The sequence below is a fragment of the Phalacrocorax aristotelis genome, chromosome 3 (genome assembly GCF_949628215.1).
Source record: "Phalacrocorax aristotelis chromosome 3, bGulAri2.1, whole genome shotgun sequence".
In the NCBI taxonomy this organism is placed as follows: Eukaryota; Metazoa; Chordata; class Aves; order Suliformes; family Phalacrocoracidae; genus Phalacrocorax; species Phalacrocorax aristotelis.
Genome location: NC_134278.1, coordinates 26,825,324 through 26,839,195, shown reverse-complemented (window position 1 = coordinate 26,839,195; position 13,872 = coordinate 26,825,324). Strand labels below are relative to the sequence as shown.

At 39.1% G+C, this 13,872-nt stretch overlaps 1 protein-coding gene across 1 annotated transcript in view; it reads right to left on the bottom strand.

The window, feature by feature from the left end:
- Nucleotides 1–944: 944 nt before the first annotated feature.
- The window catches only part of LRRC1 (leucine rich repeat containing 1), a 74,021-nt gene continuing 61,093 nt past the window's right edge, over nt 945–13,872 (bottom strand). Inside the window, exons 11-14 of the mRNA XM_075086982.1 lie at nt 6,842–6,957; nt 5,770–5,942; nt 4,073–4,209; nt 945–2,193 (exon numbers count right to left, since the gene is read on the bottom strand). Of these exons, the coding sequence (XP_074943083.1) occupies nt 2,035–2,193; nt 4,073–4,209; nt 5,770–5,942; nt 6,842–6,957 (585 nt within the window). The 3' untranslated portion in view covers nt 945–2,034. The remainder of the gene's footprint in view (nt 2,194–4,072; nt 4,210–5,769; nt 5,943–6,841; nt 6,958–13,872) is intronic.

Genomic DNA, 13,872 nt, shown 5'->3' with positions numbered 1-13,872 from the left:
ACTCTGGATGCAGAGTTTCCTACATTTTTTAAATTTTGTTGTGTCAATACCAGTAAGTACTCTAAAAACAGAGTTCTGCCCAAGGTTGGAGTCAGCCGTACCAAACCCTCATTTTCTTTCTGGTTTTATTTTAACAGCAGCTTACCAAGAACAACCGGCAGAACTTTGCCTTGGGAAGAATGAAATTGCGCTACCCATGAACTAACCTAACACCTATCAACCTGCAGCAGCTCCTGCAAAGAGACCATGCCTTGAAGCTTAAATGAGGAATCTCTGGGATGAGAAGAAATCATAAAAATTAATGTATTTTGCCAGGTTAGATTTGAATATTTGCAGATGGCTTGCAATACCTACTTGTTCAATATCAAAAAGAAAGTGCTGCCTTCTGTAAAAGCTTCAAATCAAAAGGTTAAATTACAAAAATTATCCAATACTGCAGTTACGAATTTTAACACAGCAGTTATTACGGCTTCCCTGATCTCCTCCTTTCCCATCTTCTCCCAGAAACCCTCATACAACCAATGCTTACTGGAAGAAACATTCAGCAGAAGGAGGGATGTGGTTAGTCAAACATGAAGTGTAGGGTTCTACATTTTGTTGAAATTTGGGTTCACTGTATCAGCCCACACTAAACATGTCAAATCTTTGCTCTGAACTCAGACTGCTCAAGTCCCTGCACTAAACAAGGTAGTGGTCTGTTAGTTCACGGCGCAAAGAGTACCCAGAGACACCAAAATCAATCTGTATCAGCCTTTTGCAAAATTATTTGCTGAATTGAACTCAGTTAATACTTACCTTTATAAACAAACCAGAACCCACAGATTTATTAAGACCTTGAAATCAGCATTGGACCACTGGAAGTGTAACACAGTAACAATGATAGTAAATTCCAGTATTAATTCATACATGCTTTAATTGCTATTTTAATGATACAATACATCTACTGAAGCTTTTAAAGAGTTTTTTTTATTATGGCTTTATATATTTATATAAAACCACCAAAGCACTTCAAAGAATCATGCTTTCTTGTGTAATACATAAAACTAGTTTCATACTGTGCTTCTGAAAGACTATCGTGCTGTTCTTCAAGTTATTTTACAGATGGCACATTTAAAAACAAAACAAAACCAAAAAAAAAAAAAAAAAAGAAGCAGGAATTTCTAGTGACTGCAATGCAACACATCATCCAAAACAAGATGTTTCATTACAACTAAGTTAAAGTGTGAGTGCATCATGTAATAAACAATAGCAGTTTGGTCATTTTAATCTTAATTCTGTTTACAACAAAACTAACATTTGTGCTTCACGACCTAAAATCCCATGATATAAACATAAGTTCTCTGCTGTAAAAACCCCAACAAATTACTGTCTGGAAAGAAAAACATATCTAAAACAGGAGACCAAGTCTAAGTCTACTCACTTTCCTCAAAAATTGCTATATTTAAGACTAATACGACATACAAGACACAATAAGGCACAATGGGTGGTACAAATGAATGAATACACTTGTCCATGAAACTTGTCTCTTCCACAAATACTAAAATATGTACCGCTCAAGATAAATTTTCTCTTAAAAATGAAATACATAATTTTGTTATGAAAGTCCTATACAAAAATTTAAAATTTACACCATCTGAGCTGCCAAAAAAATAAAAAAGTGTATTAATTTCCACAAAACTATATTCCTCACCAGCACATCCAGCCACTGGGAAAAAGACATCCCAGCACTCTGGAAAAGAAAAACATTATTTCCCCTGTGTTTAAGACAAAAATATTGTATTCTGCGTACAGTAGTGTATTATACTTTAAAAAGCCTAGCACTATTAAAATTAAAATATTGATTTGGAAATTATTGGTTCACTGCCTGGATGAAATAAGGCACTTTCTTCCAGTGGGCAGCACTTTTCACATATATGGAGATGATGAATCAGGTTCTGGTTAAAAACAAGAAGGGGCTCAGTGAGGTCCCAGAAGACGACAGGAACATTTCAACAGCAGGGGAAGACACAGGAGGTAAAACCTGGAGATGAAACTCTACACAGAAGTGGTCACTCTGTCAATGGCATTATTGACCTCGTTTTTGTTTGAATCCAGTCCTTTAGCAGCATTCATATCATTCCGTAAATTCTCCACTGTCTTTTTCATGTTCTTTAATTCTCCAGGGTGTGGAGTGGCTCGCCTTAGAAGTGTTCTCTAAAAATAAACAGTGCAATAAGTGGTTTTGCCTTCATCTCTTTGAAAAACAACATACACTTTCAAGGCTTTAGCATTCACATACCAAATATTAGGTATCAATTTTTTTCCCCCTTTTCCTTTTCAAACTACGATGCTCTATGCTGAAGATTATTTTCATAGCTGCTTGTTTATGAAGACAGTGAAAGAGGTTTTAAGAACTGTCTAGGAGCAATTTTTTTCCTCTCTTGACCTACTAATCTGAAAGCCATTCAAGTGAAGTACAATTACAAGTTATGAAGTGAAGATTCTTTCATAAATATAATTGGGATTTTTTTTTTTTTGTTTTCCCCAAAAAAACATCCAAGTGATTTAAGATCACATTTCTAACAAAAAACATTCAGCTGGTTTTGAAAGAATCCCACAAGAGCTCCTTACAGTGTCAAATACATGTTTGTGTGGAGCTCCGTATGCCTTCCAGCCCCACCACACAGTTTGTTCTCTGGTCAACTGAGAACAAATATCTTGAAAGGAAGAAGAGGGAACATTTCTCTCCTATCTCAGACACAAGAACTTCTAACATCGTTGTGCTGAAACCTTTACAAGGGAAACAAAATTTACAAAAACCCAGCTAGCATCCAGATTAGAGACCAAGAGAACACCAGGAATAATTGCACAAATATGTATCAGTATAATACATATACACATGCAATTACTTTTCATTGGTATACATGTAAACTGTGTGATTACAGTGGAACTGATGACCCATAAATGGGTGAATTGGTCAAGAGTGCTTTGGAAATCTGCCCTTCCTCCTGCCCAGCAGGTTCATAAACTTCTTTCTTCTCTAAAAAGGTTCTTGCCCAAGTCAGGCTGTAATACCATGACTGAAAGCAGTTATTATTAACACCTGAGCCCTCGTTATTGTATGGACATTCTCAGGTTGGCACTGTTGTTAAAAAGCATCATTCTGAACTCCCTTATCAGTCAGTCTACAAACCACACTTGTCAGAGACATTTAGTTTCTGCTGCTTTGAATTAAGCAACCACCTTACTTGAAAACTTAAATGTTCATTTCCCTACTAACTAAGAATTGTTATAGTCACTTTTTAAAGTAAGACCATGTTTCTAGTGTGCTACAATCCAGAGAGCACCCTGAAGTATCTCAAGCTAAGTTCTAATGAGGACCACCAGCAAGTTTTTAGAGCATCAGAGAAGCATGCTGAAAATCTGATTGAAGCAGTCTTGATCTCTACAAAGAGTTTTAATTGTTAATGAAAGTTAGTAAAGCTAAAGACCACATTGCATTTTGATCTTCAGGACATGCAGAGCCCAACTTGATGGAGAGGTCTTATAAGTACAGTGACAGATGTTCCCACAACCTTAAGTGGGAAACTAATGAGGAACATTCCTGCTGTTTATGGACACTATGGCTGTTTCAATGCAAATGGTGAAGGAAAAAAAAGGAGGGGGGGGAGGAGATTGAAAATAGAAATTAGAGAGACAAACAATGGCAAACTTAATGGAGGCACATGCCAGAGTGCTGGATTCCTAAATTAGACCCTATATACTTTCAGGCAGCAAAGCTTCACGATGCAGAGAAAGATCCTATCTTGTTTCTGGAAAGAAAACGTCCTGAGGAGACACAAGAAAACAAAGCAAAACAAAGACTGCCCTGCATCAGAACATAAAAGTTATATTCAAAGCAGAAAAAAAAGGCATTTTAACTCAATATGAAAAGTTTCAGCAGTCAACATGAACAGTTTCTGCTACAAACGTACACAACAAGCATGCAGTAGCAGCTGAAATATTTATTTACAGCAAGAGAGCTCAGATACTTTTTACACTTCTGCATTGAAGTCACAGTGTCTGCAGGTATCCAAAGGCTTGGAAAACATACCATTTCATTATCCTCTTCATCTTTTTCATCTTCTAAGAAGCGAATTGCACTGACTCTATTCACTGCCCGCTCGTTCCATGTTTCATCTGACATTTCATTTACCAAACTCTCCAGTGCACCACATCGTGGTAGGTTATCTGTTAGAACAGGAAAGTGTAACAAAAGATTCACAGCAAGTCTGAAACATCAGAATGCTACACTGTTAGTAACTGCAACATCCACTCATCCAAGATTTACAATTGGCTATTTCCTTTTTTTTTTTTTACAGAAAACAGAACTTGCATTAATTTTCTGTTATCAACTACACACAATAGTTTCTGTATAAATGAGTAATTTCTGTACTTGGACTGTTTCAAGTTTGTTGCAGTTTTAGACTACTGATTATATATTTTAATGTACTTGCTACCACACATGCTTTTCTTCTGGATGACGGCTGCCGTCTGACATTAGCCAGTTCCCTAAGTGGCACTCCATAACACAGGATCATTGCTTTTACTGACCTCATCCTTTTAGTATTGCTAGGCATCATACCCAACAATCTTAATTCCAAGCCTTCTATCTTCGAAGCTGTGAGACTCATTTGGAGAGGGAGAAATCTAATTTCTAGTAGTGAGGCCTTTAGAGAAAGTCAGTCTACCTCAGTTACTCTTCTTGAGGCAGCTTAACCTTTTCTAAATCTAAAAGCGTTAATTCATTTATTTAAACTCTTAATGCAGTTTGTATTCTTAAAATCCAGAAGCTGACACAAAACAGAGCCATTTCTACACTTCTACTGTATTAATGTTTTCTATTTGCTCCAGCTGCATAGTATTGAAAGAACAGAATTAATCTAGGTACGTTTGGGTATCTACAGTACAAATATCTACAGCTGAGCTTTTCTCCTCAGGCCCCTTTGTACTCAGTGGAGCAGAATCCACATGTCACCCATAGACAGAAAAGCCTATTCTTGGATGGGATAAATTATTCTCCAGTGATTAAGTCTCCATCCTAACTAATATTTAAACTTTTGCTGTAAAGATGAATCCCCTTGAATGCTCAGGCATCGCTATGAAAGCTTGAGGACAAAAAACATGAAGACGTTACTGGAGCAGCAACCCAGCCGATAATGCTTCCACCTGACCCAGAGGCAAGTTTCAGCACAAAAGACAGAAGCAACTTACACTGCAAATCTGCACTTGTTGAAGAATATAATAAAGTTACTGTACAGCATCTTTGCCTGAAAGAAACTGAGCTTGCTAAAAAGTAAAATGTCTACTTCTCATTACTAGCTATGTAATTATTTTTCTGATAAAGAGATTATAGTTGGAAAGCCACCAATTTTCACTACATATATACATATCTAAGGTGTATAAGCAACGTACACAAATATGGACACCACTACTTGGCCCACTGGCAAGCCTCAGAATAATGATATGATAAAGTTTTCTTCTTCAAGGTCTGTATGTTATTTGTTGTAGCTGGTGTCACTGTATTTTCAATAACGCCTACAGCCATGTTTCTCAAGCCTTCTGAAAACATGTACAATTACTAAAAAAAACCAACCAAAAAAAAGTTTAAAAGTGAAAATTCAACCGGAACTTTGCTACTTTGCTCATTAGAGCTTATGCATGTTTTACAAACCTTTATGGAACAGACAATGCAGTAAAAAATGAGGAAATACTTCTACACATAATGAAAAACTGACTCTAGGCACTTACCTTGGCAACCAGGCTCAGAAGGCATTTGAGGAAGCAACACACATGTTAAAATCTTTTCTCCTGTTTCAGGGTCTGTGTCAGTCTGAAACGTCAGCAAAGGTTGGGACTGGTTATCAGACAACCACAAAGCCTTCAGCTTTAAGGTAGTCAGTGAGAGGGGAAGATACGTCAGCCTAGTTCAAAAAACAAAAGTAAAATAGTCAAGGCAATCTCTAGATTTAATAGATGGTTATGAAGTCAACTCATAAGTGTATATATGCCTGAGTTGAAATAAACATGATTGAGATTAATGGATCTAACAGAAGGCATTGCAGTAGTGATCAGCTTCAACTACTCCATTCTTTTAAAAAGAATCTGCAGCTTAACTTTATGCCATAATTCTCTGTAGCTGTGAATAACAGATAACAATGGTGAGCTTTTTCTACCGCAGTAAAGTGCCCCGGAAGGCAGACAGCTGCTTCTGCTGTGGACCCTTACATACACGCAATTGCCAGAACAGAAAAATGTGAGACAATTATATTGCATAAATGAGATGCCATTTCCTTTTCCTCCTCTTCCCCCTGCCCCGATTTAACTTCCTACTAAGCAACTGAACTAATTTGCTGGCTTATGCTTCAATCCACTCCATTTTGCATTCTGATGTCTGAAACATATCAACAAAGATTCATGAGAAGCCGCAAGGCCAAAGTAGCATTATTTGTTACTTGCACTGTATCTCTAAGATAAGACACTCAATATTAGTGTCACTTGACATTAAGGCTGATAGTTTCAGCTGAAGCTCTACCAAATTGCCTAGATTCTCGGTTTTAATTCAGAAATACACACATCCAGGGTTTTTTTAAATCCTATCTTCTCCTCGGGGTCAAAGCAATCCAGAAAATGTACTCATGAGAACACACAATTTATGCTACTTTGGGCCAAGAGGGAAGACTACTCTGACAATTTCGACAGTAACGCTAACACAAAAGTCATAACTTTTTTTGTTACTTCCTTCCTAGAGGTAGTATCTTTTGTTATTAGAAAGAATTAAGTAAATCCAGCAAAAGAATGTGACAATACAAAAATCTCTTACCTGTTCCCAGCAACATCCAGAACATGAAGTTCAGTGGCTTGTGAAATTTCAGAGGGAATACGAGCTAATCTGTTGTCACGTACAGAAAAGACGTTAAGACTGCAGCACCCCCCAACCTATATTGGAGAAGAGGAAAAAAAAAAAGTCTGGTTTTGTTGCAGTACAACAGTATAAACAAAGGCATGCAGTACGGGTCACGTAATATGTCATAGCGCATTCAAGTTACAATGCCTGCCAGAGACTTCACCCAGAGGTACAGACTATAAACAAGTGTTAGCTTAAAAGAAGCCTGACCCGAAGCGAGTCTGTTCCAGCAGCTTCTTGAACAGCTCTATTTGCAAGTAATATATATATTTACAAATAGGTCAGGTTCTACCTACCTTTCAGAGCCTTCCAAGCCAGGAAGGGATCAGTAACCACATGAATGTCACTTGGTAGACGGCCCTCACAAAAAATACTAGCTTTAACTTTCAACTTTTTCAGGCTCTATGTTTCGCATATTAATTCTTCCTTTCATCATGGTAACTTTAGATACAAGCAAGTGCAATGGGGCTTTAGGCAAGGCAAAACACTAAATAAAACAAAATCAACTCCCAACGTTTATTGAGTCTGCAAAGATTAATGAAGAGTTCACAAAAAGCAGACAAATTTACAGGATGCCCTGTTTTATTAGAAGCATCTAATTTCAAGATGATACCCATACAAACTGGCCAATCTAATATAATATCTTCTCTCTCTACCAATTTATCCAAATGTAAGCACGTGCATTCCCAAGCTAATATTTGGGTGCAAAAGATGGGATTTTTCAGTTTTACTCTTAAAATATTTGTATTTTGCATCAAAGGTACATGTTTTCAGAAAAATAAGCCCTCTACATTCAATGATTAAAAAAAAATCCCACCACACATTCCACCTTTTTGTTCCAGATGGCAATTACTACTCCTATAAACACTGAGGTTATTAGTTTTAGCAACCTGAAAGCTGCTTCAAGTAACTCTTTGTTCCTATTCATAAAGGGAGCTTACCTTTGTTTGCTTATCAAGCAAAGCTTCAAAAGCACTGCTGTTTGTTTGCCAGTTCCAAAACTCACCATGAGAAGGGAAAAAAAAAATGTTTCTTCTCTTACTCCAAGTATTAGAGGCAAAATATCCCAATGCCTTTTGAAGCTTTCAAGTTATGTGGACTTAGAACCTAACTATAGACAGCAAACCTACTGAAAGATCTTAGTTCAAAAATTAGAGGACTTCTATAGTCACGCACATTTAAGAAGGCTCTTCTGTCACAATATAGCCAACACGTCACTACACCTTGGTCAGGAGTTCCCAAATCTGAGCTGAAATTATTTTTATGTTCTAGGTAACTGTCAGTTCTGTCTTTGCAAAATCCACAATTCAGTCCAAACTCAAGTTTGGGATTACAGACAAACACCACAAAAGCTTTTCCATTAGTCAAACTAAATATCATGCCGATTTAACCTACACTATTAACCAAGGAAAAAGCCACTTTTAAAAAGATGCACCTGTGACTTAGAAAATAAAACAAACAAATGGAGCATTTATACCCCACTCACCTTCCTTTGTATCATAAATACATTTTAATGGAAAGAAAGCAGAGATCAGCTGCTGAAGGTTTCTGATTCACAAGCTATTTACAGTGCAAAGTTACAGCACAACATTCTCTTGGCAAAATAAAATCTGGGATGGTTTTTCGCAAATCACTGCGCTCTAAGATGCAGCTATTTCACAAGAGTTTCACCTTTCCTGGCCCTGCGTGGACACTAGAAGCAGCAACCTCCAATTTTAGCTTGTGAATCAAAGCCCTTAGGAACCAGTGCTCGAGTCATGAGCAAACATTTCTTAGTACAATAATTCTGCTATTCACTTTAAAGTGTGTACAGATACTTAAAAAATGTGCCTTGACACATTCACAGAATCCAGTGCTATATAGAAAAAGTACATATACACATTAAGTCTCTAATTGGTGTATCTAACATGAGGAGCTGTGAAAAGCAAGAGATACAATTAGTGAATGTTGATGAGCTGGAAAGTGATGCCCTAACTGTACACAAAAAGTGTTTGCTTTTCCATGAATGAAGTTTGCGTTATTCAGTCTTGGAGCATGGAGATCCAGACAGTTTAGCCAAACAAACAAAGTAAAGCCATGCAGCCCTGATGAGACCAAAACTGCTATACTTTTGACAATGGAAAAATGCAGCAGTGGAACCAGCCGGCCTGAGTCATCATGCATTTAAAGCAGTTTAATGAAAGGTAACAGTAGAACTGTGGACTGAATAATACTTACAGGGTTATCAATTTACCTGACCCATAATTTTCCAAGCGGCTAACAATTAAGAAAATACAAGAGATGTTCAATTTATTTTTCTTTATCCATACTGGACAAGAGCATGCCAACAAACGGAGACAGAACATACATTCTTCTACTGCCAAAGAGGGTTAGAACTCCTAAGTTATTTTAACTTTGCTCTATCCGTCAATAGGCAAGGTTTTGTTTCATTCAGAGGTAGTGAAGACTTTTTTTTTTTCCCAATAGGGTAGTGTAGGGACATAACAGACAGATACTGATTTTTTTTATGAAACTTCTTAGAAAATGTGGGCAGCATCAAACAAGAAGCATCATGTGAGATATCACAGAGAAAAAAGACAAACTGACAGTTAAAAAAAATTGTTGTCATTTCAAAAAAAGATCACACCCATCCAGCAGTACAGAAAGACATCGGGTCCAACGTTTGAAAACCTAAACACAAAGTGGTACCACTGAGACGAAGAGCACACACTAAATGGCATGCTGAAAGGAAAACATCATTGTGACCACCATGAAGTAATACAGTATCAGAACATGGCTGGTTTGGCTGAGAGTCGTTAACTGACAAAGAGCCATGCTTTCCAAGGGCTTGATCACATGCTTACAGACTTTGCCAAACCACCGCATAGGCACCAAGTACACAGTTGAGACCACAAGCCCATTTAACAGTTAAAAACACAGTTCATTTCGAGCACAGACTTCATTTAATGGGGACAAGCATGTGCTTAGTTCTAGGCACATGAGTAACTGTTCCAAAGACTGCAGGCTTAAAGAAGTCCTCACATCCTTCTGTAGTGAGCTAGACATTGGGAAAAGGTCTCAAATGAGTTGTGCATGTCTAAGTCATACTCCTGAGAATTATTCCATTCTAGCAACTTTAAGGGTTATTCACTTGTCTCATCCCACCATCTCCAAAGAACAGTCAGCCCAGATAAAAAACAAAACCAAAACCTACACATCAGTCAGGCAGAAAATTAGAATTATGAATTCATTATGATCACTATGAAGTGCTAATTCTGAGATCACTGATTTTACAGTACTGTAAAGCCTGAACAAAACTGCTTAGTTTGTTCAGGTGGACTTCCTTCAGAGGATGAGCATCACTAGGACCCCTCTGGTTTCCACACAAAACTCTACCCTTATGGAGGATATTTTTTCCTCTTTTCTTCTGTCTCAGTCTGAGGCTCATCTTTCTAACAGCTTCCTTGTTTTGGAAAAGCAGTAGGACTTGGGCATACATAAAGAGGATGTTCAGTCTGGCTGCTAAAACTCACCTCTACATTCTGATCATGACCAGTGTTCACCACTTCAGCCTACCGCTTTTTTGACATCCACATACCCACTGCCAATCCATCTTAAACAGTCCTCCAGAACTAAAAATCTCATCACATCACTTCTCTGATAATGTGTCTGATGACTCCTCTTCTTTACTGCAGGCAGACTATTGTTTTGACACCTGCATCAGTGGCATATTTTTAATCACACAATTTTACTGCATTTCTCTGTTACAATAACCCGGTGGTTGTTATTCGATTTTTCTTGCTCTTTACACCTTTGCAGCTTTCTGGAGGTAAACCCAAGAACAGTGTACAGATTCATCCCTCTCCATTTAGATCCCTCCCAAAAACACCCATTTGCTTCCTCTCTTGAGCACAGCCGTCAGTTACAGTCATTCATCACCACAGACCAAATTTCACTGATTACAGTGGCACATCCTCACATTGTTGGTGCTCTAAAGTCAAAACTCAAATTAAAGGTGGGAAACATAGAAGACCTTCAAGTTACATTAGTTGAATAACACCTTTTGATCTCAGCATCTGTTAACTGCTCAAAAGCTATGAATCAATTCTGCTGTCATTTACCAGTTAGCATCTTTCACATAGGTATAAGCAATTGTATTGGGTTTGCATGGCCAGGTTTTGGTAGTGGGAGGGTTACAGGGGTGGCTTCTGTGAGAAGCTGCTAGAAGCTTCCCCCATATCTGACAGAGCCAGTACCAACTGGCTCCAAGATGGACCTGCCACTGGCCAAGGCTGAGCCCATCAGCGATGGTGGCGGCACCTCTGTGACAACATATTTAAGAACAGGTGTGGGGGGGCGGAGGGTGGGAAATGCTGCAACAAATAGCAGTGGAAAGAGGAGTAAGAATATATGAGAGGAATAACCCACAGACACCAAGGCCAGCGGTGAAGGAGGGGGAGGAGGTGCTGCAGGCACCAGAGCAGAGATTCCCCTGCAGCCCCTGGTGAAGACCATGGCGAGACAGGCTGTCCCCCTGCAGCCCAGGGAGGTTAATGGTGGAGCAGATATCCACCTGCAGCCCGTGGAGGACTCCACGCTGGAGAAGGTGGATGCACCTGAAGGAGGCTGTGACCCTGTGGGACACCCACACTGGAGCAGGCTCTTGGAAGAACCTGTGGCCCAGTGGAGAGAGGAGCCCACGCTGGAGCTGGTTTGCTGGCAGGACTTGTGACCCCATAGGGGACCCATGCTGGAGAAGTTCATGGAGGGCTGTCTCCCATGGGAGGGACCCCATGCTGCTGCAGGGTAAGAGTGTGAGGAGTCCTCCCCCTGAGGAGGAAGGAGTGGCAGAAACAATGTGTGATGAACTGACCGCAATCCCCATTCCCCATCGCCCTGTGCTGCTGGTGGGGAGGAAGCAGAGAATCTGGGAGTAAAATTGAGCCTGGGAAGAAGGGAGGGGTGGAGGGAAGGTGTTTTTAGATTTGGTTTTATTTCTCATTACCCTACTCTGATTTGTTTGGTAATAAATTAATTTCCCTGAATCAAGTCTGTTTTGCCTATGACAGTTATAGAAAAGTGATCTCTCCCTGTCCTTATCTCAACCCACCTTTTGTCATATTTTCTCTCCCTGGTCCAGCTGAGGAGGGGAGTGATAGAACAGCTTTGGTGGGCACCTGGCATCCAGCCAGGGTCAACCCACCAGAGAAATGGAAAAAAACCCAAACAAACCAAAAACCAACAACGACAACAAACAAAAAACACCAACCAACATTACAACAAATACTACGATGATTATTCTTTAGCATGTGACTAGTCAAAGTCCAGTGACATCTCTTTTATCCAACTCTCAATACACCTGTCAGCATCAGGAACTCTCAATAGGCTTATACAACTCAGATAAATATAGTGGGAATTTAAACACAGTTCCTATATTGTTGTAAAATCTTTTCCATGGTATCACAACAAAAATTTTGTTTTGATTCAAAGTAAATTAAGTCAGAATTTTTCTCCTCGGCCCCAGATAAAATAGATTAATACCTTAATTGCCAGAATAAAATACATGTAGAGGTGGAAGAAACTGCCCAGTTCACTATTATTGGCTATTATTCAGTTAGTATTAACTTTAAATTGGCTAGGAAAATCTTCTGCAAACTCACTTCAACACTCCCTGCACCACTGGTGAATGGTATGGGAGGAGCACAGCAATATTGCTTCTCTGCCCTCTGACTCAAGACAAGTTTTCCTGCATTTTTCCTTAGTGTCTTTTTTCCCTTTGAAACATGCAAACACATACTTTTACACAAACAAGGGAAGGGACGGGACTTTGGAAGTTAAAACCAGAAAAAACAAAGCGGACCCAACTTAAAAAAAAATAAAATGTAGAAAGCACAGTTATTGCTAAAAAAACACCCCTGCAGTTTTACCTGCTCTAGTAATAATTCTCAGCCACAATATACCTCAGAGTCAGGAAGGACACATTACCAGATCTTTGCAGGTTGTAGAGACTCATTAACAAGAGCACATGAACTGGAAAACATTCCAAGGAGGTTATTAATGCAAGTGCCAAAATCAACACACCAGTTTCACCAGCGTTCCAGTGCCAGGGTGGGATTTCAATACCAGAGTCACCAGGCAGGTCTTTCAAGTTTAAGAGGAAAAACATTTGTAACTATGAACAGGTTTAGACATTCTCAGTTCCTGCCAAAGTTTGTTTCGCCACTCAATTCAGTGAGAGGGATAGAGCTGCAAGATGAGATACTGAAGATGAAATCTGTCAGTGACTCAAGTCTTGGTCAGACACTCAGCTGTTTCACATTTTACCTTATGTATCAGCACCAGGTACAGAAGAACCTTTGAACCAGGAAACTTCGAAGGAGTATTTGCATACAAGCGCCTCCATAACCCCAAGTCAAGAAATCTTACACCAAAAGGTAGAGACTGATTTTACAAGTGTGCATTGAAACAATCTGGCAATGTAATTGTTTGACAGGCTGATCCAAAATCCAATCATAGCAAACTCCTAATAAAAAAAAAAATCCAAAGAAACAACCACCCCAAACAAACCCCAAAACCACAAAAAAAAAACACAAACCACCCCACGCCACCACGAGAAGGCTAGAACTCACAGATTATCTCACCAGATTATTTCAGAACAGGCGTGTAATTTCTGCCATTATAACTACAAAAGCTCTCTTTGCTGCAACAATAATTCTGCAGGGAAGGACAGAGACACCAGCAAGCAGGTATGATATTTGTTCCATGCACTCTTCTCCCTAGTAGAGTCCCATTTTTTCTGTACACATTACCAGGCTATGTCTTTGTCCCACTCCAACAGAAACCAGTAAAGGCCTGTCCCACACCCATTTCTTATAAGGATGAAGACCACAAATGCACAGCTGTTCTAGCACTCTAAGGCAGAGAAAGAATGAGAGAAAGCAGGAAGGAAAAGAGGGGAAGATGCTGAG